At 36.7% G+C, this 27,585-nt stretch overlaps 1 protein-coding gene across 1 annotated transcript in view; it reads right to left on the bottom strand.

Moving 5' to 3' along the window:
• CFH (complement factor H) overlaps positions 1-27,585 on the bottom strand; it is a 77,869-nt gene that overhangs the window by 37,770 nt on the left and 12,514 nt on the right. Inside the window, exons 2-7 of the mRNA XM_077887112.1 lie at positions 20,667-20,852; positions 20,227-20,332; positions 16,309-16,385; positions 14,489-14,680; positions 12,144-12,314; positions 9,471-9,644 (exon numbers count right to left, since the gene is read on the bottom strand). Coding sequence (XP_077743238.1) covers positions 9,471-9,644; positions 12,144-12,314; positions 14,489-14,680; positions 16,309-16,385; positions 20,227-20,332; positions 20,667-20,852 — 906 coding nt within the window. The remainder of the gene's footprint in view (positions 1-9,470; positions 9,645-12,143; positions 12,315-14,488; positions 14,681-16,308; positions 16,386-20,226; positions 20,333-20,666; positions 20,853-27,585) is intronic.

Below are 27,585 nucleotides of genomic sequence, written 5' to 3'. Positions count from 1 at the left end.
CCAATGTTGAGATTAAAAATCTAGGATTTTTTTTTCCTCTACTAATTTTTAAAGATTTAGGGATCCCTGGGTGGCGCAGTGGTTTGGCACCTGCCTTTGGCCCAGGGCGCAATCCTGGAGACCCGGGATCGAATCCCACATCGGGCTCCCTGCATGGAGCCTGCTTCTCCCTCTGCCTGTGTCTCTGCCTCTCTTTCTCTCTCTCTGTGTGACTATCATAAATAAATGAAGAAAAAAAAATAATTTAAAAAAATTAAAAAAAAAATAAAGATTTAGATTATTTTCTCTTTACCCTTGAATTAATTTCATCATGATACATCAAGATGTGCGCCATTTAACAATAATTCTACCTCAAGCAAGCTTCAGTCTTTGGATTTGCAAGAGGTGAGTCATAAAGAACTCAACTGAATTAGCTATGAAATTGTCAAGGAGAGACTTGAGTCATGGTGGTCTGATTTCAGAACAACTATGGCTATTCACCTATTATGGTGTTTCAAAGGATATCAGTTAAAGAAAACAGCCTGCTGAGATTTCTTTTCAAAGGGTATACAAAGGGGGTAAAATTAAAAGTAGGTATTATTATTATGACAGACATGAACACCCCTTACCGTCTTTCTCTTTCATCTGGGCACATTTAAATGTTTTTATACTCTAACAAGATCATCTCTGAAGCAAATACACTATTTCATATATGTTTGATCAGCACTGTGATTGGCAAGACTTACAACAGTCTCATTCTACCTTAGACTTCTATCAGTGCAAGTTGTGGTCTCACTAACAATACTGATGGTTCTGTCATAGTTTTGATTCAAACTAATTTCAAAATTGAATAAAATATTCACTCATTTTTTTTCTAAGTAGGCTCCACACCTAGTGTGGGGTTTCAACTCATGACCCTGAAATCAAGACCTGAGCTAGAATCAAGATTTGGACACTCAATCAATGGAGCCCCCCAGGCACCCCAAATATTCACTAATTTTAAAAACATTTCTAATTTGTCTGTACTTGTACAGCTGATTCTTTTGATCTAAGGCCAGGATCTTTTTTGGTTATCTCTACTAAATGTCATATTATTAGATTCAACCTAGCATATTGGATTCTTTTTGAATGATGAATCTGGGCTAATGCAGATTCACTATCATTATCACCTGAGTAACTCCAGTTGGAGTTACTAGTTGGTAAACTAGTTGGAAACAGAAATAAGTAATGAAATAGGCCTGAGAACAAAGTCCTGAATCTGATACTTGGGTAAGTTTATTTAATGAAATTACCAACTATCTCATAAACCATCTAACTGGTCAATTTCCCCATCTTGTCCACAAGAACTGCATAAGGTCCCTTGTGGAATAACCTTGCTGAGGTCCAGATATAGTTGGACTGGATCTTCAATTTCCATAAGCCAACCATAATCATGATTAAATATTTTCCTTATGGAAGTGGTTTAAGATGGAGATGTAGGAGATCCTGAATACACCTCTCCCTTTGGGCACACTGAATCTACAGTTACATATGGAATAATTTTCTCTGAAAAACCCTCCCAAATCTAGCTGAGTGATTCCTACACATTGGGCAAATGAGAAAAAATCCCACATTAAAGTGGGTAGAAGGAATTGAGACGCAATCTGATCATAAACCTCATCCCCAGCATGATGACTCACAATCGGGAGGGTCCCAATTGGAGAACCAAACCCCAACCTTTTCCATGAGGAGTGAAGGATTTGAACCTTACATCTGGCACCCCAATTTTAGGATCGGGACCTGACAGACAAGCTCCAAGACATCTAGCTTTGAAAGCCATGGGGTTTGTGTTCACAAGACCACAGGCAGCAGCTAACTGAGAAATAGTTCTTAAAGGGTCCACATGCATGGACTCACCCACCCCAGGGCCCCACATAGAGGGAGCCAACTGAAAAGTACCCAGATTTTTCTGTGAGAGACTTATTTGCCTATCTTAAAGCATTGGCCTGAGGGGCAAGTATTAAATTTTATACATATCTAGGGGCTTACTAAAACTCTCTTTAAAGACAGAGGCCAGGGATCCCCAGGTGGCTCAGCGGTTTAGCACTTGCCTTTGGCCCAGGGTGTGATCCTGGGGTCCCAGGATTGAGTCCCGCATCAGGCTCCCTGCAGGGAGCCTGCTTCTCCCTCTGCCTGTGTCTCTGCCTCTCTCTCTGTGTCTCTCATGAATAAATAAATATAATCTTAAAAAAAAATTAATCCAGGGGCACCTGGCTTCTCAAGTTGTTTCTAAGTTGGGATCTTTCAGAATCTTCTTTAAGAAATATATGATTTGTGGGGCATCTGGGTGCTTCAGTGGTTGAGCATCTGCCTTTGGCTTAGGTCATGATCCTGGGATCCTGGGATTGAGTTCCACGTCAGGCTCCCTACAGGGAGCCTACTTCTCCCTCTGCCTCTGCCTCTGCCTCTCTCTCCATGACTCTCATGAATAAATAAATCTTGAAAAAACAAACAAATAAAGACATAGGCCAGCAAGCATCATCTTTATGCCCTCCCTCTGATCATTCCAGCTCACTGGTATTTCCAGGAAAGGAAAACCCCTCTTTAAACACTCCCTGAGTTTTACAGCTGCTACCCAGGAGACTCCTTTAGATCTCAGGTTGTCGTGCTCAGTAGGTCCTAAAGGACTGGAACAAATAGAGTTCTTAACAGAACACCACTCCCAGGTCACAGGAGAGAGTCACAGACTGAAGTACCCATCTTCCTGTAGAAAAAGCCTATTAGAGTAATCTTTGTTGCTGTAGTGTGAGGGGCAGACTTCTAATTAAACAATTGAAGGACAACTATACTCTTTTACAAAGACCTTGGAGGATAGGCACTATTTCAGGTCCTCCCTCTGCTGCACTCCAGAGCACTGGTCATTGCGAGAAGGAAGTTCGTACAAGGATCTGGAGCCCAGTTTTTATGTCTGGTGCACTGCATTTTGTTGCTGCTACCCAGAGAACATTCCTTGATCTGATGGCCAGTGAGGCTTACATTCATAGGTCCCACAGGATTGTGGGAAACGCAGACAGTTGAGGGTTGGCTACCACCCTTGGGGTACACTGCAGATAGAAACTGAACTATGATCTCAGTCTTCCTATGAAAGAATTCAGACTGAGGGGCAGGTTTCTAGTTTGGCACACATCTAGGGGCCTACCTAGGTGTTCTCTGGGGATAGAGGCCAGTGGGTGCCAACTTTGTGATCATCCTCTGCGTCGCTCTAAGCCAATGGTATCTGCAGGAAAGGAGTTTATACTTTTCTATGGTGCCCTGGCTTTTGTGGCTGTCAGCTACGGTATACCTCTAGATTGCTTTGCTCTGGTGGCCAGTTGGGCCTATGATTGTGATCTCATAGGACTGTAACAAATGGAGAAAGCATTCCAAACCAGCTACCACTGCAGGGCACAGCAGAGAGGCAGGAGACTAAGGAATCTACTTTTTCTGTGAAAGAGGCCTATTAGCCTATCTTTATAACAGGCCAGAGAGGCAGGCTTCTAATTAAACTAAGAGCCAACCATAATCCTCTCTGGAGACCTCCAGAAACCACAGCTCTCTTTGCTGCACCCCAGAGTGCTGGTATCTCCTAGAAGGGAGCTCATACACACACATCTGGTGTCCAGTTTTTGCATCTGGCACCCTGGTTTTTGTGATTGCCTGCCCTAGTGGCCAGTAGGGTTTGTATTTATGAATTCAAAAAGATGGTGGTAGGGAGGCAAAAAGGTGCTTATTATTAACAGGAAAATATATAAATGTATAAATCTCATTGGTAAAGGCCAATATATAATGTAAGGGTTAATCTCTTATAAAGTTAGTGAGTTTAAAGAGATAAAGGAGTAAAAATAAGTATAACTTTGATAATTTATTAAAGGATACATAAAACATGTAAATTGTGGTATCAAAAATATGAGCATGGGGGGCATAAAATGGTAGAGCTTTAGAATACAGTCAAAGTTAAGTTCTTTTCAAGTCAAAGTAGACTGTTATAAGTTGTTTTATGTAAGTCTTATAACCTTTGGTAGATGCACAGAAGTTAAAGACAAAGGAATCTAAGCATACTACTGACAGAAAACAATAAAATCATGGAGGAATAAAGCAAGAAAAGAAGAAAAGATCAGATGAATTACAGAACAGTGAGAAAACAAGTAACAAAATGACAATAAGTACACACTATCAATAATTACTTTAGGGGATCCCTGGGTGGCTCAGTGGTTTAGCCCCTGCCTTTGGCCCAGGGCACGATCCTGGAGTCCTGGCATGGAGCCTGCTTCTCCCTCCTCCTGTGTCTCTGCCTCTCTCTCTCTCTCTCTCTCTATGTCTATCATAAATAATAAATAAATATTTGAAAAAAAAAACAGCTACTTTAAATGTAAATGTACTAAACACCCTAATCAAGAGTGTTGTTTTTTAAAAGGACCCATCTATATCCTGCCTACAAGAGGCTCAGTTCAGATGTAAGGATACCTAGACCAAGGGGATAGAAAAAGACATCCCATGCAATGAAAGCCGAGAAAAAAAAAAAGGAAAAGCAAAAAGAAAAGAAAAAGCTAGTGTACATACATGTAATCAGACAAAATAGACTTTAAAACAAAGACTGTAATAAAAGACAAAAATGGGCATTACATAAAGGAGTTCATCCCACAGGAGGATAAAATACTTGTAAATTTGAAGCAGCCAACATAGGAGCACCTAAAATGTAAAGCAAATATTAACAGAAATAAAGGGAGAAATAGACAGTGATACAATAATTAATACTCCCACTTTCATCAATGGACAGATCATTCAGACAGAAAATCAACAAGGAGCAGCCCCGGTGGCCCAGAGGTTTAACACCGCCTTCAGCCTGGGGTGTGATCCTGGGGGCCAGGATTGAGTCCCAAGTCGGGCTCCCTGCATGGAGCCTGCTTCTCCCTCTGCCTGTGTCTCTGCCTCTCTCTCTCATGAATAAATAAATAAAATCTTAAAAAAAAAAAGAAAGAAAATCAACAAGGAGACACTGACATACAGTGACATTTTTGACCAGATGGACTTAACAGGCATACACAGAATATCCATCTAAAACTATCAGAATACAAACTCTTATTAAGTACACATGGAACATTCTTAGGATGGACATATGTTACACTACAAAACAAGTCTTAATAATATTAAAAAGATTAAAATACCAAGTATCTTTTTTGACCACATGGTATGAAACTAGTAAATTAATTATAAGAAAACTGAGAATCCACAAATACATGAAGATTAAACAACATGTTATTGAACAACAGGTGGGTCAAATTTTTAAAAAGAGGATCAAAAATACCTATAGGCAAATGAAAATGGAAATACAACCTAGCAAAACTTACAGGATGACCAAAAGCAGTTCTATGAGGGAAACTCATAGAACTTGCTTACATCAAGAAGCAAGAAATCTCAAATGAACCAACTTTACACCTCCAGGAGCTAGAAAATGAAGAACAAACAATGTCTAAAGTAAATAGAAGATAGTAATTGACAAATATCAGAGTGGAAATAAGCAAAATAAAAGCTTAAAAAATGGAAAATATCAATAGAACTATCAATTAAAAAGATAAAACTAAAAACAGAATTCTGAAAAGATAAAAACCATTACAAAAAAAGATTTTATTTATTCACGAGAGAGAGAGAGGCAGAGACACAGGCAGAGAGAGAAGCAGGCTCCATGCAGGGAGCCTGATGTTGGACTCGATCCCAGGACTCCAGGATCACACCTGGGCCAAGGCAGGCACTAAACCACTGAGCCACCCAGGGATCCCCAGATAAAAACAAAATTGACAAACCTTTAACTAGATTCACCAAGAAAAAAATACACACACACACACACACACACACACACACACACACACACCTATAATCAGAAATGAAAAAGGAGACATACAACTGATGCCAGGGAAATATAAAGGCTCAAAAGAGACTACTATGCACAATTATACACCAATAAATTGTACAACATAGAAGAAATGGATAAACTCCTAGAAACATACAACCTACTAAAACTGAGTCATGAAGAAACAGAAAATCCTAAAGACTAATAACTAGTAAGGAGAGTAAATCAGGGATCAAAAACCCCCTAAAACAAACAAAAGTCCAAGATCAGATGGCTTCACTGGTGGAACACTTCTGAAGTCATTTTTTTAAAGATTTTATTTATTTATTCATGAGATACATAGAGAGAGAGAGGCAGAGACACAGGCAGAGGGAGAAGCAGGTCCCAGGCAGGGAGCCTGATATGGGACTCAATCCCGGGGCCTCCAGGATCACAACTTGGGCTGAAGGCGGAGCTAAACCGCTGAGCCACCTGGGCTGCCCCGAAGTCATTTTTTGAGGCCAGTGTTACCCTGCTACCCAAACCAGAGAAGGATACTACAAGAAAAGAAAATTACAGACCAATACCTGAAAAAATACATGTAAAAATCTTCAACAAAATATTTGCAAACTGATTTCAACAATACATTAAAAGGATAATACACTTTGACCAAGTAAGATTCATTCCAGGGATGCAAGGATGGTTTCACATCCCAAATCAATGTGATAAACTAATTAAGAAAATAAAGGTTAAAAATCATATGATTGGGCAGCCCGGGTGGCTCATCGGTTTAGCACCGCCTTCAGCCTAGGGCCTGATCCTGGGGACCCCAGGATCGAGTTCCACCTCAGGCTTCCTGCATGCAGCCTGCTTCTCCCTCTGCCTGTGTCTCTGCCTCTCTCTCTGTGTCTCTCATGAATAAATAAACACAATCTTTTTAAAAAATATATAAATAAAGAAATAGATAATAAATAAAATCTTTTAAAAAATCATATGATCATCTCAATAGGTGCACAAAAAGCATTTGATAACATTCAACATCTTTTATGATGAAACTCTCAACAAAGTGGGTGTAGAGGGAACATACCTCATTGTAATAAAGTCTGTATATGACCAACTCACACCAACTTTATATTCAATAGTGAAAAGCTTTTCCTCTAAGACCAGGAACAAGATAAGATTGCTTAATCCCACGACTTTTATTGAACATAGTATTAGAGGTCCTGCCTAGAGTTATTAGGTAAGAAAAAGAATTAAAAGGCATCCACTCAGAAAGGAAGAAATAAAACTTTTACTCTTTTCAGATGATGTGATATTATACACAGAAAACCCTAAAAACTCCACCAAAACTTGTTTGAATTGATGGCTGAATTTGAAGTTGCAGGATACAAAATCAATGTACAAAAATCTGCTGTGTTTCTATGCACTGATCATAAACTATCAGGAAGAAAAATTAAGAAAACAGTCCCATTTACAATAGCATCAAAAAGGATAAAATATCTAGGAATAAATCTTTCCAAGGAGGTAAAAGATCTGCACCCTGAAAACTACAAGACAATGATAAAATAAATGAAAGATAGTCCATGTTCAGAGATTGGAAGAGTTACTATTGTTAAAATATCCTTACCACTCAAAGTAATCTATAGTTTCAATGCAATTCCTATCAAAAATCCAATGGTATTTTTCACAGAAATAGAACAAACAATCCTAAAATTTGCTTGGAACTATGAAAGGGTCCAAATAGCCAAAAAAAATCTTGGGAAAGAACAAACTTGGAGGCATCATATTTCTTGGTTTCAAACTATGTTACAAAGCTAGAGTAACCAAAACTATGGCCTTGGCATAATAACAGACACATAGAATAATAAGAACAAAATAAAGAGCTAGAAATAAACTCACACATATAAGGTCAGATAATGACAAAGAAGCCAAAAATATACAGTGGGGAGAGGATAGTCTCTTCAATAAATGGCATTGAGCAAACTGGACAGCCACATGCAAAAGAATGATTTGGACCACCACTTACCCCATATACCAAAACTAACACAAAATGGATTAAGGACTTGAATGTAAGACCTGAAATCATAAAACTTCTAGAAGAAAACATAAGGGATAAGTTCCTTTGACATTGATCTTGGTAATTATTTTTTAGATTTGACACAAAGCAAAGGCAGCATAGGCAAAACTATACAAGTGGGGATGCATTAAACTATACATTTCTGCATAACAAAGGAAACCATCAACAGACTGAAAAAGCAACCTACTGAATAGGAGAAAATATTTGCAAATCATATAACCGATAAGGGGTAAATATCCCAAATATATTTAAAAACTCATACAATTTGAGGAGGTGGGGCAAGATGGTGGAGGAGAAGGGTCCTCACCTCACCTGGCCCCCCAACTTACCTAGATAACTTTCAAACCATCCTGAAAACCTAAGAATTCAACCTGAGATTTAAAGAGAGAACACCTGGAATGCTACAGAGAGAAAGGGTTTCACTGCTAACAAGGTAGGAAGGCAGAAAAAAATAAAAACTCATACAATTCAATAACATCAAAAAGCCCAATCTGAATAAAACATGGGCAGAGGATCTGGATAGACGTTTTTTAAAGAAGAAATACAAATTGGCCAACAGGCATAAAAAAGATTCTCAACTTCACTTTTCAGCAGAGAAATGAAAATTGAAACCACAATATTACTTCACACTTATTAAAATGGCTGTCATCAAAAAGAAAAAAGTAACAAGTGCTGGTGAGGTTGTAGAGGAAAGGGAACCTTTCTTCATTTTTAGTGGGGTTGTAGATTGGTGCAGCCACTGTGGAACAGTATGATTTCTCAAATAATTAATAGAACTACCATATAATCCAGCAATTCCACTTCCAGGTATTTATTTGAGGAAAACACTAGCTCGAAAAGATATATGTACCCCATGTTCACTGCAGCATTATTTACAATAGCCAGGCTGTAGACACAATCTAAATGTCCATTGTTGGAAGAATGCATAAGGAAAAAAAAGTATATATACTATTCAGCCAAAAAAAAAGAGAAGGAAATATTGCCATTTGTGATGACATGGATGGATTTGAGGGCACTATACTATGTGAAGTATATCAGACAAAGACGAATAACATACGAGCTATATTTGGAATCTGAAAATACCACGCTCTTAGATAAGGAGAACAGATTGGTGGTTGTCGGAGGCAGGGCATGGGGGGTGGGAGAAATGGGCAAAGGAGATCAAAAGGTACAAACTTCCAATAATAAAATAATTTAATTACAGGGATGTAATGTATAGCATGGTAACTCTAGTTATTAATACCACACTGTATATTTGAAAGCTGTTAAAGAGTAAATCTTAAAAGTTTTTCCACAAGGAAAAAAATTTGTAACTATGTATGGTGATGGATTTAAGTAGAATTGTGTTTATAATTATTTCAAAGGATATACAAATATCAAATTGTGTTGTACAGCCAAAACTAAGATAATGTTATATGTCAATTATATCTCAATCAATTAATCAATCCTTTCATTATAATTGTTTAACACCTCAAAGTCTGTTTTATTCTGATGATAGGATCTTTTTTAAGGGTCTTAAAGACAGCAATTTCAGAATAAGAAGTAGGTCAAGATATGATTGGAACTTACAACTACATCTTGGCAGAGGTACCCAGCCTACATCAGTACATGTTGCCTTATTTCCATAGATTGTTGAAAAAAAGCCACTTTTACAATGATATGTGATTGCATCTCCACTTCTGTATTTGGTGGCTTTAGGTGTGTAGTCACCATTTCGAATATTAGGAGGAGGACATAGTGCTTCTGAAAAAACAAAAGAAAAGGACATGTAGATAACTTAGAAATAACTACCCATTAAAATAATCAAGTACATAAAAATAAAGGAAGTGGATATTATTTTTTTGTCCCTGTCACAGCACAAAATGGGATTAAAATGAGTATAGTCTGATATCCTTCCCACCATATATCACTCATGTCCCACCACTATATCTCTCATCTGATGTATCTGTGCCCCCTGCACTCTTGAATCTCCTTTCTCCAAAGCCATTACATACATCATCATATTCCATATGTGGTAATAAATTCATGACATATCACTTTGACTATTTTTTCCAACTATTCTTCAACTTCCTTGGCATCTATGGTTCTCATCAGGACTGTTTACAAATATTGCAAGTCTCTTCCTTCCAGATGGTTAGAAGGATTGCATATCACTATTCATTTGAAGTAGACATGACCCTATGACTTGCATAGGACAATAAAATGAGTGTAAAATAACATGTTTCCCTTAAAGGAGGAAGTTTGAAAAACTATTGTGTGATTTATGTTCCCTTTTCCATAGCTGATTAAGGAAAAGCCATGAAAAGATGATGTCTTTATCCCTTGATTCTTACAGTTAATATAATGAGTAGGGTCCCTTCAGAACTACATTGGAATGAGCATAAATAGGAAAAAAAACCTGTAACTTATGTTGAAGAAAAAATGAATTCAGATTCTGAGGTCTTACTTTGAAGTAAGTAACTTCATTGAAACCTGGAATGACGGGATCCCTGGGTGGCGCAGCGGTTTGGCGCCTGCCTTTGGCTCAGGGCGTGATCCTGGAGACCCGGGATCGAATCCCACGTCAGGCTCCTGGTGCATGGAGCCTGCTTCTCTCTCTGCCTGTGTCTCTGCCTCTCTCTCTTCTCTCTCTCTGAGTGTGACTATCGTAAATAAATAAATTTAAAAAAAAAAAAGAAACCTGGAATGATGATTTATTCTAATGTTTATACAGGACAAGGGGACTGATATAAAATAATTGGTCTATATTTTGATGACTGGATGGATAATTTATCTAAATATTTTTAGTGGGGCTCTGAAAGTAAAACATATGGCAGAAGTTAAGGCCAGGGGACCTGTGCACCCATGTTCTTTGTGTATGAATCATGAATGTCATGAAGACAAACAGCTAGATTTCCACACACCATCAGCTGAACAGGGATCTAATTTGAGTGATCATTGTTTTGTGTTCATTAACCTCTTTCTAAAATATTTTCTTAATAATGCCTGAAGGTGAGAGGATATATTTTCCAAGGAGCTGTTTGTGGATTCTATCAAAATATATATATATATATATATATATATATATATATATATTTTTTTTTTTTTTTTTTTTTTTTTTTTTTGCAGGGGGTGGTGGTGGTGCCTGGCTGGCTCAGTCTTGTGATTTGAAACCCTATGTTGTATGGAGAGCTTACTTAAAACAAAAAAAGTCGAATAAAATCAATTTAAAAAAAAATAAAATTGACTCAAAAGCTAACTCTAGTTTTTATAAAAGAGGCTCATTAAACAAGGTTTATGCATGTAATTATGAATCATACGATTAAAAGTTCAAAGGGCTTTTAAGAGTTTAACTCTTCTCACCATCTCCCCACCTACCCGGGCCCACTGTATGACAGTATCTGTAAAACTTACCTTTTTATTTTATTTATTTATTTATTTATTTATTTATTTATTTATTTATTTATTTATTTTATTTAAGTTTTATTTTAAACTTACCTTTTTAGAAGGGCACTTGACTTCTGATTTCATAGCACTTATTATTTGTTTCATACACTGCTGCAGCCCTCATCAGAAGACGACTTACTCTTTTCCAATAAATGTTTGCAAATCTCAACACAGTTGTTACTGTGTTATAACTGTATCTTCTTGCTATTCTTCTAATATGATTTCCTAAACTCAACTATCTACATTCTCTCTCCTAGGCCATGATAGTTTGAGACCCAACTCTTTTAAAATGAGGTAAGCTAAGTAGAACACAATATCCCAGACATAACTTTTGGTGGGCACCAAACACAGTTGGGATGGATTCTTGCTCTGTACAACAAAATCCTTCAATTATGAAGCCTAAAAGAGGTGTTTTTGTTTTGTTTTGTTTTTTCCCCAGCATTATCATCACCATTGATTCATATTAGGCCTGTGGATTAATGAAATCTCCAGTTACTTCCATTGTCAGCTGAGAGTTTCCTTATCTGGTGTTAATATAATTTACTTTTTTAAGCTAAATGTTGGGCTTTACAAAAGCAACCTGAGCAAGGTACATACCTGGGAATTAGGAAGCCTGTTATAGCCGTGGCTCTCCTCTAGACTTGCTTTTTGGGTCTTGCATACAAAATGTTAAGTATATTATCTTTACAATAGTTGACTCCTATAAATATTAATACTCTATTGTGAGAAAAAAACTACTTAACTGTAGGGAGTATATGAATGAAAACAATTTATAAAATATGCAGCAAAACATATAGAAAAGAAATATAACATTACCTTTACATGAAGGACTTGGAATCCATCCAAGTTTAGTACATACAGTATCTCCTCTTTCACTGTATTCATAACCCTTGTGACATTTATAATGAAGTCGTTCATTTTCCTTGTAAGTTTGTTTCTCAAAAGTAAGATATCCATTTATAATTTCTGGTTTTTGGCAGGAAATTTCTAAATATAAGAGATTAAATTCCAAGATGTTTGTCATATATTAAAGGGCTCATCTAAGACATATTTATATTAAAGACACAAATTTTGTTTCCATTAGGTAAATCAGGCAACCAAACAAAAGTTCTATTTTGACTTGAATGCTTGAATAATATCTGCTGTTCTTAATTTTCATTTTGAAAGGAAGGTAAAATTCTGAATAAAATGATGTTAATTTTATTTGGTTTGAAGATAAATTAGTCCTTTTCAAATAAACAGCAGTCAGTAATGTTCATCAACTGTATATATAAAATTGAGTATAGCTATATAGGCTTATTGTGATAAGTGTTTTCACTGAATGACTTGCAAAATTACATTATTTTCTAGTTATTGATAACAGTAATTGTTGGCAAAACACTTTGTCAAAGAAGTTCATTTAACCTATTGCCATTACATCTTTGAAAAGTAACTGATCTGCTTTTGCGGCATCACTATCCATCAAAATTTTCTGTTGAAAAAAAAACTGGCTATCATCTTTGGCCTCATTTTCTCTCAAATATTTTCCCCTGGAATTATAGCAACAAATCTAATTCTCCCATCTTTCTTTTTTTTAATTTTTTAAAAATTTTTATTTATTTATGATAGTCACAGAGAGAGAGAGAAAGAGACAGAGACACAGGCAGAGGGAGAAGCAGGCTCCATGCTTTGGGAGCCCGACGTGGGATTCGATGCCGGGTCTCCAGGATCGCGCCCTGGGCCAAAGGCAGGCGCCAAACCGCTGCACCACCCAGGGATCCCCTAATTCTCCCATCTTTCTAATCTGTTTTCCTGACGGTAACTTAATGGCCTTTTTTCTTGTCCCTTCATTGCTCCATTTAAAAAGTCTCCATTGATTCTCAATTCAGTCTGAATAAAAGCCAAATTCTTCAGTATGACATATAGCACCTTAGAACCTTGTACTGGCTTATCTTCAACCCATCACTGACTTACCCTTACATGCATCCTACACGAGGACCCCCGGGGACATGAGAACAGAGGAGCCTCACACTTACAGAAGCATCCCTGTATTTGTACCTTCCTCTCCATGTGTTCCCGTGACTGGTATGCTTTTCTCCTCCTCAACTTCATTTGAAAAAGTCTCATTCTTCCTTTAAAATGTATTGTATGTATTAGTTACTCCAGGAAGGTTTAGCTAACCACAGGAATTATTTTTAAGAAGGAAACCCCATCTGTGAACCTCTAGAATATACAGTATTTGCTGTGCTGAATATAAATGTTTACAATGTACTGACTTGAAGAACTAGTTCTGTTAGAGCTTTTAAGGAGAGGAATGCTTTTCTCTGCATCTCCTTTTTGGTTAGACTAGACTAAGAAAGTGAAAATAATCAAGAGATTTTAGATAAAGTTAAAAAACAAATATGAAAAAAAAACAAATATGGCAGAAATTTCTGCTGAACACGTATAGGTAAAATTAAGTATGGCATTTTAAATAAATTGACCATAAGGTTTCATGACAAAAGCCCAAATCATCAGACTGGTCATGATGTACTGGTTAGTAGTATTATAATTAAAGAAATCTTGACTTACAGTTTACTATAGAATTTTTTTTAAAAGGCAAAAATTTATTTAGTGGATGCAATTCCTTTCCACATACTTATCTAAACTTACAGTATATATATAAAACAGGACCCCTTTCTAGAAGTATTATTCAAGAACAGAATTGTCATCATCATTCATGGAAGTAAATAATGAATTTTTGACTTTTCAAATGAAAGAAAGCCTATTCTATAGGCCAATATTAAAACTTGCAGCAGAAATGCTTACTATTTGAGCCATGAAAGCCAATTACAGTTTAATCATGGTTAAGACCATGAACTTTAGTTTCAGATGATCTAGGTTTGAATCTTAACTCTACCATTTATGTCATGATAACCTTGATCATAAGATTTAACTTTTTTTGCAACAGTTTCCTTGATTATAAAAGAGAGAGGAAAATAGTGCATAAATCACAGACATTTTGAAGATTAAATGGAATGACACATGTAAGGAACTTGGATCAACTAACTGGCAAATAATAAGTGCTGAATAAATGTTAGTTATTACTATTATACTCTTTGGGATGCACAATATTTTAAAATGCCTATTTTCATGAGAAAAACTAAAATCATTCAATCACATGATCAGTAAGTATATCTTACCCACACATCTCGGTTGTTCTGCACTCCAAATGCCATTTGCTGAGCAATGGATTTCTGAAGGCCCATCAAGCATGAAACCTGAATTACACTCAAATCGTACTACATTTCCAAAAGTATATTCTTGGTCTGATTCCAGTGGAATACTGGCAAGTCTTCCATTCTCTGGTTCTGTCACTGGTAAACACTTAACAACTGAAAAAATAAATATAACTTTTCTTATTAGAATTTGACAACTCCATTTTTTAAAAAAGATTTTATTTATTTATTTATTCATGAGAGACACAGAGAGAGGGGCAGAGACACAGGCAGAGGGAGAAGCAGGCTCCTTGTGGGGATCCTGATGTGGGACTCGATCCCAGGACCCTGGGATCATCCCCTGAGTCAAAGACAGACGCTCAGTCACTGAGCCACCCAGGTGACTTTGATCATTCCAACTGTTTGTCAGATATAAAGGCTTGTAAATTAAAACAACAACAACAACAACAATAAGCTTATGTCTCATTGTTTTCTATGAAAGTGGACAAAGAAAATTATTTATTTGAATGACAAAAAATTACTTTTTTATAGTAACAAACAAGTCTTTCTTAAATGATTGAAAAATATAAAGCTTGGGATAATTAAATAAAAATGTTCACTTAAGCCCCAGAATAATATGACTCCATAGTCCTAAAAGATATTGCAGAAAACTTTCTATTTACTTCGATAGACCTTAATTTTCCTTCCTCTCTCATGTCAGTGCTAAAATAATCTGAGTACTCCCTTTGATTTTACTTCATATTTTCCAGTATCTCTTAGGTTATGGTATTTCAACTTTATTTTATAGTAGAATCATTCAGGATAGAATTAAAATGGAAATTCTATGGCCATCTTCCTGCTCTATTACCCGAGAGATACTGATGTAATAGGTTTTCAATAACCAAAATTTTCAGCATTTAAATAAACACTTCAGGTGATTCCTTTGTAGATGTTCCTTAAAGCATTTAGATTTTTCCCCTCATTTCCATAGATGAAAGATCTTTCATTCTCTTCTTTAGGTAACAGGATTTTTGAGTGATTGCATTTCTCCTCTTCTTCTTCCTTCCTCCCCTCCTCACCTTCCTCACCCTCCTCCTCTACCTCCTGCCTCCTCCTCCTCCTTCCTTCTCTTTCCCTTCCTGCTTCCCTCCTCCTCCCCTCTTCCCTTCTACTTATTCCTCAGCATGAAACTAGGAAAGGCTATTCTGACTCATCTCTTATTTCCATGAGGACTAGAGATTGGGATTATTAGCTCAATATTTGGAAACAGGATCTATATTTTCTCATTCTTACTCTTTGCTTTATGGATCAGTAAGAAAAAGCAGAGCTCTTCCTAACTTTCTGTCTCTTTTCAGTAAGACTAAGACCACAAGAAAATCTCCCTTGCAACACAAGAGGGGAGACATGTCAAACTCATGTTCATCACTTCAGATGTTACTGGAAATCCCTGCATTTGGGTAGTTCTTGAATGAAAATGGCTTCATTAATAAAGCTGAAAATCTGATACTTGTGTTTTTTTTTTCTAGTGGTTAGAATCTAAAAGAAAAGGAAAATAGGTTTTAGATTTCCTAATCTCTGATACTTCGAACATTAGATTAGATGAGACTGTATTCATATTTGGTTAATAAAACATAAAATAATGTAGTAATAAAACGTCTAGATATTCATTCTGTACTATAGTAGAAGCCACTCTGAGTAAAAAATATTTAATTATAAACTTTAAGGATATTTTAATGTAAAACATCTAAAAAAATCTTATACATTTTAAATATTTGAATATTTTAATAAATCAATTTGACATATACCTTCACATATAGGAATATCATTGGTCCATCCATCTGGTTCACACTCACGGAAATTAATCCTACCTATTAACTGATACCTGAAAACAAAAAATAACAGAGTCGTGAGCTAATATGTATTTATATGCAATTTTGAAACCATCTGAATGCCCAGAAACTCCATTTCAGAGAAAATTAGCAGCATCTGCATTTCCTTCCTCCCTTCCTTCCTCTATTGCATCTTCCCTCCTCTTTCTTTTTTTCTTTCTTTCTTCTTTCTTTCTTTCTTTCTTTCTTTCTTTCTTTCTTTCTTTCTTCTTTCTTTTTCTTCTTTCTTAAATTCCTTTGTCCTTTCTTAAATTCTCTTTTCTTTGTTTCTTTCCATTTCTTTCTTTCTTACTTAGGAAAGACCCTCAAGTCTTCAGGCATGTGGACTTGGAATACTCATAATCCTTGGTTCACAATACAAACTCATTATGATTTTGTGCACAATACCTTTTTATCTTTTCATTGAGTCAATTAGTTACACTTAACAATGTTATAACCTCCTTGACCCAAAGCCAAAAACCAAAAACATGGTAGTAACCGAGAGCTAATAATATGTTACCTTCCTCCAGTTTTATTTCATACTCCTACCCTCCACAATAATATTTTTGGAACATTTTGGGCTTTTTACATAATCAAGGATAGCACTAGTCCAAATTTCTTAGCATGTGGTTTATTGTTTATTTTTAAATTTTTTATTATTTTTAATTAATTTTTCCAGAGTGTAGTCATCAAGTCAGTTTGCTTATATAACCTATCCAATGTCAAAATTTTCTAACTGTGATAACTAATCAAGCCCATTCTTAAAATCTAGAATGCTCTACTTGAATGAGTGTTCCTTCAGACAGATGCAAAATGTGCAATCATTACCAGAGGCTTTAGGTCAAGTCAAAGCATCCTTCTTAAGGTTACAGTGGACACCTAGAGGAAAAATCCTTTTCTCAAAAACAAAATAATGGGCAGCATTTTGATAACCACAAGAGAGATAATTTTGAGAACAAGACTTTCCTACACTCCTAAATAATTCTACCTAGACAAATGTTTCCTTGCTCTACAAATAAGGATTGTTTCATTCATTAAGCAAGTAAGGAAAAACTTTCTCCCTCAAAATATACTTATCTTTCTTTGAATGTTACTGATTTGTTCCTAACTCTCTAAAGGAAAAAAAATTTCAAAAGATTAAATGAGAGTCACAGAACTTGAAGACAAACATTTACTCTACATTTCTGTCATACAAAGGAACAAAATAAATGGCTTTTTTTTTTTTTTTTGATAATTGGCTACTAAAATTCCGTCTCTGTCTCCTCTACTTGTATCCCATTCCAACAGAGAAAGTAGGTTTCCTGGTTCACATTTTCCATCTACATGAGAAACCCACTTGCTCCCCCAAAGCTTTTTCAGGAATTCTGCAAAATTCTACACAAAACTACCAAAGACCCATATATGTAGGGAGAGGAGGAAGAAAAAGATTATCTAAATGTTGGTGATTGGGGAAAAGTAACAGTTCATATTTCTGCAACCCTAACCAGGCAAAATGCCAGAAAAACTTTTGGCAAAGTGCTTCCATAAAACTATCTACATGTAGGATACTGAAACTGAATATCCATATTGAATATCCTGATAAGCGGCTTGTATTCAGCTAAAGTGATATTAGGCAGAGAAAAGGTGGGTGGAGGCAAGGGATCAAAACGGGTCAGTTGACGGGCAGAACCATGGTGTAGTAAACCCATTCTACACGGATTCCACAACTGGGTCAACAAAGAGTTACATTCCCTCAGATAGGTAAAATAATCCCTTGAAAATTTTAAAATAGCATGAAATACTGATGCTTGTTTATTTTGCAAGGTCCAAGGATTTTTAATTCATTGATGAATACGTAGTCCTTGTTGGAGGCCCAAGGTGAATGGTGGAGATAGTTACTCTTACAGAGTCTCTAACAGAGTTTGCCCATAATTTATATAAGCATAAGGAAGCAAAGATGAATTAAGAATAGCCAGAGTCAGAGGTGAAGTATGTAGGAAATTTCTTCACCAAATTATAAATAGTGTTTATTACTGAGATTTAGAGAATCAAGTGGAAGGAGTTTGTGAGTTTTGATCTCTTTTGCCAAGTTAAATGTGGAACCTAAAGGGGCCAGACTAGCCTAGATTGAAAGGTGTATTTCAGAGGAGAGGCAATTAGAAAGTTTAGGCCCAGATGGGCTGAAAATGTCTTTGAAAAATCTCCCTCAGGTAGTGGCCAAACAGAGCCTAACCTCATAAGAACTAAGACTGATTGGGTGTAAATGTCTAAGGAATTCTTCAAAGGGCTTCAGTGTGTGTCTTTTTTATTTATTCCACCAATTCTATGATGCACCTGCTATGTTTCTGTTTTTATAATTGAGGAAATGAGAGTGAAGAATTGTTAAAATGATAATAGTTATGAAGTGGTGGAGTTTTGGGATGCAGGTTTATCCAAAGCTTAAGCTTTAAAATATATTTTATTGCTTAAAATCAAGAAATAAATGAAAAAAGAATAATAAGAATCAATTTGTAATTTATTTTTTTAAAAGATTATTTATTTATTTACTTGAGAAAGAGAGATAGAAAGCAAGTGAGAGAGAGAAAGACAGAGAGAAGTAGAGAGGGGAGAAGCAGACTCCCTGCTGAGCAGGGAGCCCAACATGAGGCTACATCCCAGGACCCTGGGATCATGACCTGAGCCTAAGGCAGATGCTTTGCCCACTTAGACACCCACTTAGGTGCTCCCAATTTGTAATTTTTGATCCTACTTATACTTATGAAGTATAAAATTGTAGTGATATTGGTTTTCTCAGATATGAAACTTTCTTCAAAACATTTTTTTTGGGGCAGCCCGGGTGGCTCAGTGGTTTAGCGCCGCCTTCAGCCCAGGGCCTGATCCTGGAGACCCAGGATCGAGTCCCACGTCAAGCTCCCCGCATGGAGCCTGCTTCTCCCTCTGCCTGTGTCTCTGCCTCTCTCTCTCTGTGTCTCTCATGAATAAATAAATAAAATCTTAAAAAAAAAAACAAAACAAAACAGTTTTTTTACCTGGCTGGGAATAATAGGAATAAATGTCACTGAGGAGGTATCATAGTATTAAGATTAGCTATAAAAATCTAGTAGGTGGCTAAAGAACAAAGAATCAATGATTATGAGCGTAGTAGCATTTTTGGTTCATGTGATAAGAATAATTTGCATACCATGGAAACTTAAAGGATGGTAGTTATTATTATTTCAGTGTAAAATATTTGCTTCTCCTAAATTTTATAAGCTTTTACCAAAGGAGGTGCCATGCAATCTGATTTTGTTACCATTCCCACTGTCCTATATACCCTGCATGTGATAGAACATAGTCAGGACTTGTTGGAATAAGCCCTTATTTATATGTATACTATTTTCCAGCCCTCCTATAGCTACACTCTACCACAGTAAATATAATTCATTTTAATTTTTCAGTGTTTAGATAATATGGTATCCAAATATAATCATTTCCATTATGGTTTAATTTTTCAGGCACTTGTACTTAGAAAAATCTTCAAGCACTGGGTGTTATGCTATATGCTGGCAACTTGAATTTAAATAAAAAAAATATAAATAGCTCATAGAAAAATAAAGTAACCTCAAGAATGCTAGTTAGTACCGTTCATATTACCTAAATTGCAACTCTCCCAATTATAAACTTCTTTTTTTTTTTTTAAAGATTTTATTTGTTTTTTCATGAGAGACACAGCTAAAGAGTCAGAGACATAGGCAGAGGGAGGAGCAGGCTCCCTGCAGGGACCCCAGTGTGGGACCTGATCCCAGAACTCCAGGATCATGCCCTGAGCTGAAGGCAGACCCTCAACTGCTGAGCCACCCAGGTGTCCCTAAACTTCTTTTTATATTGACTACATACCCTTCATTACATGTATAAACAACCTTTGCACCATATTCAAACTTATTTCCTCTTTCAAGATGAAAAGAACCAAAAGAAGCATCTCCAGGATGTCCACAAGGCCTTCCTAAAATGAAAAAAATAATATAATATTAGAATGTATCACAGGAAACACATTTTATGTAAGAGTTTGAGGAAAATGATATTTGATGTTATATCAGAGGACATGAATGAAGATGTACAAAAGTGAACAATGGCAGTTATTGTTTTATAATTAAACTTATCTGTATAGTAGGGTTTTTTTAATTTTAGAAGATTAAACTCCTTATTAAGAATAATGATAGTATGTGATTTTGTATTTAAATGACAGTTGTGATATAATTCAGCTAAAATCGCTACAATATCAAACAGCATTTCACAACTAAAGTTTTCACAAATTTCACAACATATGAATTACTTACTCTGACATATCCTTGATGGATTAAGAGCCACCCATTCTCCATTCTTGCATTCCATTATAATAGCTCCAAGAGTTCTAAATCCAGGTCGGCATTTATATGTAGCCTGAGTACCCTCTGGATATGTTTGTTGAAGCCAGGCACCTGACAAAACTTGAGTTTCTTTTCTTGGAGGGGGTTCTTTACAATCTATGATCAATAAAAACGAAGTAAGTGTGTAAAGTGCTTATTTAAATTTACAATATATTTAGGTAATTTTTGTTTTTAAAAATACTATGCTGTTACAGGTCCATCCAAAAGTATGCCTTAAGATATATAAAATATAATTTTTACCTTACAGAAACTGAATCTACAAAAATTTTGTAAAAAGTTTTCCACAAAAATAATTTCTTTATTATTCTTTTTTTAATCAAGATAATGATTGAATTTATTATTTTATCACTACGTTAGATGTAAAAATAAACTGAGAAGCTACAAGTGCATACCACTTCATGAAGATTATGGAGCAATAGAGGCATCCAGTGTAGAAAGCTAGAAGTGACTTATCCTTTGGGGATGCAAGGACAACATACACAAAAGTCATCAATGGTGAGATTATTGGCAAAATCTGCCAGCTGAAATTTAGGTACCAATGGAAGGTTTAAAAATGAACATGAGGGGAAAAAAATGAACACGAGGGAACATTTGCTACCCCTCACCTCTTAGCCTGGGAGCATGGGTAAGGTATTATATTCTTCTTTTTTTTTTTTTTTTTAAAGATTTTATTTATTTATTCAGGAGAGACACACACAGAGAGAGGCAGAGACATAGGCAGAGAGAGAAGCAGGCTCCATGCAGGGAGCCCGATGTGGGACTCGATCCCAGGACTCCAGGATCAGGCCCTGGGCCAAAGGCAGACGCTTAACCTCTGAGCCACCCAGGCATCCCTATATTCTTCTTTTTTAAAAAATATGTTATTTTTTTTATTCTTGAGACACCCCCACACACAGAGGGAGAGACATAGAAAGAAGGAGAAACAGGCTCCTCACAGAGAGCTTGATATGGGACTCGATCTCTGGACCAGGATCTCCCTCTGAGCCAAGGGCAGACACTCACCGCTGAGTCATCCAGGCTTCCTGATAATATATTACTCTTAACTGCTGCACTGCATTCTACTATTCATTCATTGATTTGGAAAATACTTTACGAGGCACTATTCTAAGTTCTGAAGAAAAAAACAATAAATTTTAAAAGAGACGAGGTACCTGTTCTCAAGTATTTCTTTTCCACTCGACTAGGGAACTTAGTTATTAAATAAGTAATTAAAGAGAAAAATAATATGAATTATAAGTAGATAAATTCTCTTTAGAAAAATAAAGCATGGCAAGATGATACAAACCTGAGTGGGAAGATTCCGAATACAGTGGAATAAGTTGGAACAGAAATACATTCCTACTGCAAATTGGAACAACAAACGTGTGTGTGTGTGGTATGTGTTTATTAAAAGGAACTGGAAATTTTGAGAAGAGAAAGGACTAAATGAACTAAACAGGAAGGGCCTGTTTTATGCAAACATATTGTTTTTGGCCATTTCTTACTTGGTAGTACCTTTGCCAACTCTAGGTATGGATTGAAGATCAGGCTTTGCCTGAATGGAGGAATGTTAATGAGGAAAAGAAGAAATAGACAAACTTTTGGAGGTATGCCTAACATGAAAAAATTTGAAACCCTGAAGGATGAGGGTGCTCTGCTGGAGCCTAAGTAGTTTCTTAAGAGTAGAGTGAAAGTTCCCAGAGTCTCATAGTAAAAGTTCCAATAAGAAAAAGATCCTGCTTCAAATATACAACTGTGTCCTCATCAAGACAGTGCCATATTTGAAAGTCACTCAGGGTGAGATTTAAAAACAGAGGTCAAAAAACCAGAGAAGCAGGATAAATCTCTCAGAGCATTCTGGGATGGAGGAAGAAGACAGCAATCAGGTTCTTGATAAAAAGCCCAGAAGGTCTCTATTTGAAACTTTTGAAACCAGAAGTAGACTGACTCAAAATAGAAGTGCAACCCAGTCCCATCTGAGTTCACTTCTTTTTTTTTTTTTTCTGAGTTCACTTCTTGATTAGATCAAGAAAAGCAAGCACTAGTCAATGGGAGGTAAATAATATAAACACTATCATTACATTTCATATGAAATATATGGCTTTGGATAAAAAAATTAAACACATAAAGAAGCAAAAAAGTGATCAAAAATGAAACAAATATAAATGGCTCATAGAAGCAGACACTCAGATCCAGATGTTGGAGTTAGAGTCAAGGTCTTTAAAACAGCTGTTTTTAATAGATAAAATGAGTAAAAAGACAAAGATATCCTAAAGAAATAATCATGTGTTATACTAAAATTACAAATTAAAATTACTAAAATTACATATATAAAATTATAAATATCTTAAATAAGGATGCATTGGATGGTCTTAAGAGCCAAACAAACATAGCAGAATAGAAACATAATAAATCTGAAGAAGACTGATATAGAAATATCCAAAATGAATGCAGAAAGATAAATGTAGAAAATACCAACAGCAAATAAAAAAGACTACAGGAAATGTGTGGAGCAGAGTCAAGTGATATTGTATGTTTAATTAAAGTTCCAAAACTAACAAAGAGAAAAGACAGAAGTATTTGAAGAAAGAATAGCTCAAAGGTTTCCAAAATTGATGAAAAAAATATCAATTCTCCATTCAAAAGCTCAAAAAACAAAACAAAAACACCAAGAGTAAATACAAAGAAAAACTAGACTGAGGCTTTGCTGAAAACCAAAAAGGCAAAATCTTAAAAACAGAGAAAAGAACATATTTCTTTTAGGAGAACAATAAAAATAACACCTATGTCTGTAACAGTAACAACTGAGGGATGAAGACAATGTGCTGGCATCTTTTTTTTTTTTAAGATTTTATGTGTTTATTCATGAGACACACACAGAGAGAGAGAGGCAGAGACACAGGCAGAGGGAGAAGCAGGCTCCATACAGGGAGCCCGAGGTGGGACTCGATTCCAGGTCCCCAGGATCACACCCTGGGCTGAAGGCGGTGCTAGACCACTGAGTGTGCTGGCATTTCTAAAGTGCTGAAAATAAATGGTGACAACTCTGAACCCAGGGAAAACATAATGCAAAATGAAGGAGAATAGTAAAACATTTTCAAACAAACCAAAAGCCGAGAGAATTCCATAATAGCAGACTGATCCTACAGAAGCCCCACTAAAGCTCTTGAGGCTGAAGGAAAATGATCCCATATATAAACAAAAAAAGGGTAATGTTAAATGAGCAGAACTGAAGAAAATAAATTTACAGGTTAATTAAAAGACTACTGAAAAAAATAAATAATGTGTTGTGTGTATATTAGCAGAATTTTAAAAAGACCATTGACTTAAAATCAATAACATTGTCTTATTATTATTATTTTTTAAAGATTTTATTTATTTATTCATAACAGAGAGAGAGAGGCAGAGACACAGGCAGAGGGAGAAGCAGGCTCTGTGCAGGGAGCCTGACATGGGACTCGGTCAGGGTCTCCAGGATCTCACCCCAGGCTGAAGGGGGCGCTAAACTGCTGAGCCACCTGGGCTGCCCAATAACAATGTCTTAAAGTGCTTGCAAAAAATTCAGGAATAAGTAAAATAAAATAAATAATAATAAAATAATAATAATAAAAATGTCAAGTGATAACAAATGAAATTAAACTGTTTTAATGTTTACATAGCCTAGAATGTAGTGAAAGTATTGATTAAGGGTAGACTATAATAATTTGGGTATGCTTATTATAAAACCTTAATATTAGGAGATAAATAACCTATACAAATGATATAGTGAGGTAGTAAAGAATATTTGATTGATATATATATTTTTAAAGATTTTATTTTATTTAATCATGAGAGACAGAATGAGAGAGAGAGAGAGAGAGGCACAGGCACAGGCAGAGGGAGAAGCAGGCTCCATGCAGGGAGCCTGATGCAGGACTTGATCCCAGGACTTCAGGATCATGACATGAGCCAAAGGCAGACTCTCAACCACTCAGCCACCCAGGTGCAAGAAAGGAGGAATAGAAGAAAAGATGACACAAAAAATAAATAGCAATATGTTAGACTTGAGCTTTTTTTTGTTGGTGGTTCTGAATACTTTAATGCCACATAACAAGATACTATTACAGAAACCGACAGTGCTTCAGTAATGGGAACATTATAAGACCCACAGAGAGATGGAAAAAAGAAATGCTTTGGAGCCAGGCAAGTGCCTATTTACCTCCCATCTCTACCACATACTAGTTGTACAACCTTGGGCAAGTCACACAGCATCAGTCTATTTCCTTGCCTATAAAATGGGACATTAACTTTAATCCTCAAAGTTTTCAAGGATTAGTTAATGTAGAAAACTGGCTCATTGGGGCACCTTACTGGCTCAGTTGGTGGAGTATGTGACTCTGAATCTCAGGGTTATAAGTTTGAGCCCCACACTAGATGTAGAGATTACTTAAAAATAAAACCTCAAATTAAAAAAAAAAAAAAGAAAGAAAGAAAATGGGGCACCCGGATGGCTCAGTCGGTTAAGCGTCCAACTATTGGTAATCAGTAATTACAATTTACATTTATGTAAATAGATTCACCACATCAATTAAAATATCAACACAGACTGGAGAAAAACAGAAAATAAAACTTGTGTATGCTGATTACTTTTGATAAAATGGGACTGGGGCACCTGGGTCCCTCAGTCCATTAAGCATCTAACTCTTGGGATTCAGGATCTGATCTCATGGCTGGTGGGACGTAGCCCCTGTTGGGCTCTCTGCTCAACAGGAGTCTGCTTGGATATTCTCTCCTTCTGCCCCTTCCCCTGCTTATGCTCTCTCTCTCTCTTTCTCTCTCTCTCAAATAAAGAAATAAATCTTTTTTTAAAAAAAAAATGGGACAGATAAGTTGAAAGTAAATGATAAAAGCTAATACACTATGAAAATATTAGTCAAGGGCAGCCCCGGTGGCTCAGCGGTTTAGCGCCGCCTGCAGCCCAGGGAGTGATCCTGGAGGCCCGGGATCGAGTCCCACCTCAGGCTCCCTGCATGGAGCCTGCTTCTCCCTCTGCCTGTGTCTCTGCCTCTCACTCTCTTTATGTCTCTTATGCATAAATAAATAAATAAAAAGATAGGGCTTCTATATTAATATCAGGCAAAGAATAATTTAAGGCAGAAAATATTGCTAGATAAATGAGGGCCATGTCACAATAGTAAAAGAACTACTTGAACAGAAAGATGTAATAATTCTAAGTGTGTATGAACGTTTAGAATGATTGCTGGAGTGGTCTCATACCAAGTCACAGGAGATAATTATAAACACCTCTTCTCAACACAGTATTTAGTGATGTCACATTGGTAACTTGAAATTGAAAATGAGTATTTAATTTACAACATGGGTATTAGCAAATTCTACAAGTCAAGACTCTCTCTTTTCCTTTTTTTTTTTTTGAATAGTTGATTGTTATACATTTACCAACATTCTATGTACATAAACCTAATAATATGTCTTCAAGATATAACAGAAGTATGGGGATCCCTGGGTGGCTCAGCGGTTTAGCACCTGCCTTCTATCTACGGCGTGGTCCTGGGGTCCCGGGATCGAGTCCCACGTCGGGCTCCCTGCATGGGGCCTGCTTCTCCCTCTGCCTGTGTCTCTGCCTCAATCTCTCCCTCTCTGTGTCTCTCATGAATGAATGAATGAACAAATATTTTATTCATTTATTCTTGCGAGACACAGTGAGAGAGGCAGAGATGTAGGCAGAGGGAGAAGCAGGCTCCATGCAGGGAACCTGATGTGGGGCTGGATCCCGGGACTCCAGGATCACACCCTGAGCCAGAGGCAGATGCTCAACCGCTGAGCCACCCAGGTACCCCAATAAATGTGGGACCCAGGAAATTTAACGGAATCCCCTACCCCTGGACAAGCAGAGCAGGACTGACTCTATTTTGGGCTGCACCTGCCGTGTGCTGAGCTGCTTATTGCTTAGGGCACCGCCCGCCCTAATCAAAGGCCAGGCCACACCCTTATCGGAAATCCGGCTCAGCGGACCAGCCTGACTGTGCAACTTTCTGCCTATCCCATGGGCCACTGGCCCCTATAAAGCTGCTAAGCCTCTTAGTCTCGGGGCCCACTTCCCTGCTCCGCTGCGTCGGGTGCACTTGGTCCCAGGCTCGAGCTTGTAAATCAACCCTCGTGTGTTTGCATCGGTGTCGGCTCCTTGGTGGCTTCTCGGGTTTGCGATCTTGGGCACAACAATAAATCTTTTTAAAATATATCTTTTAAGTATTTTATTTATTTATTAGAGACAGAGAGAGAGAGAGGCAGAGACACAGGCAGAGGGAGAAGCAGGCTCCATGCAGGGAGCCCGACGTGGGACTCGATCCCGGGTCTCCAGGATCACACCCTGGGCTGCAGGCGGCTCTAAACCGCTGCCACCGGGGCTGCCCGCATATTGCTATTTTAGAGTGATTTCAGCTATATAAAATTCAAGAACAATCATCTATATTAGAGATGTGTACAGAGGCTGTGAAGCTATTAAAAAAGGGCAAAAATGTAATTCCTAGAACCATGAAGATAACATTTTCTTCCAGAGGAAAGGCAGGGGTATTGACATAATAGAAACCCACTGGGATTTTCTGGGATGCTGGGAACATTTTACTTGTTGACATGAGTGACTTCTATCTTTAATACTGTATATTCATACTTTATTCACTCTTACATATTCTATTTCACTATAAACGTAATAAAGTAACAGAATCTGCTCATACAGTATGATTCTTATTCTGTAAAAAATTAACTAAACGACATATAAAGAGATCACAGGATGTTAATATGAAGCTTTTGCCTACTGATTATAGCTGCTAATATTTTTAATACTTCCTGCTGC

The sequence above is a fragment of the Canis aureus genome, chromosome 38 (genome assembly GCF_053574225.1).
Source record: "Canis aureus isolate CA01 chromosome 38, VMU_Caureus_v.1.0, whole genome shotgun sequence".
In the NCBI taxonomy this organism is placed as follows: Eukaryota; Metazoa; Chordata; class Mammalia; order Carnivora; family Canidae; genus Canis; species Canis aureus.
The sequence above is the reverse complement of the archived record's forward strand: the minus strand, read 5'-3'. Positions and strand labels throughout refer to the sequence as shown.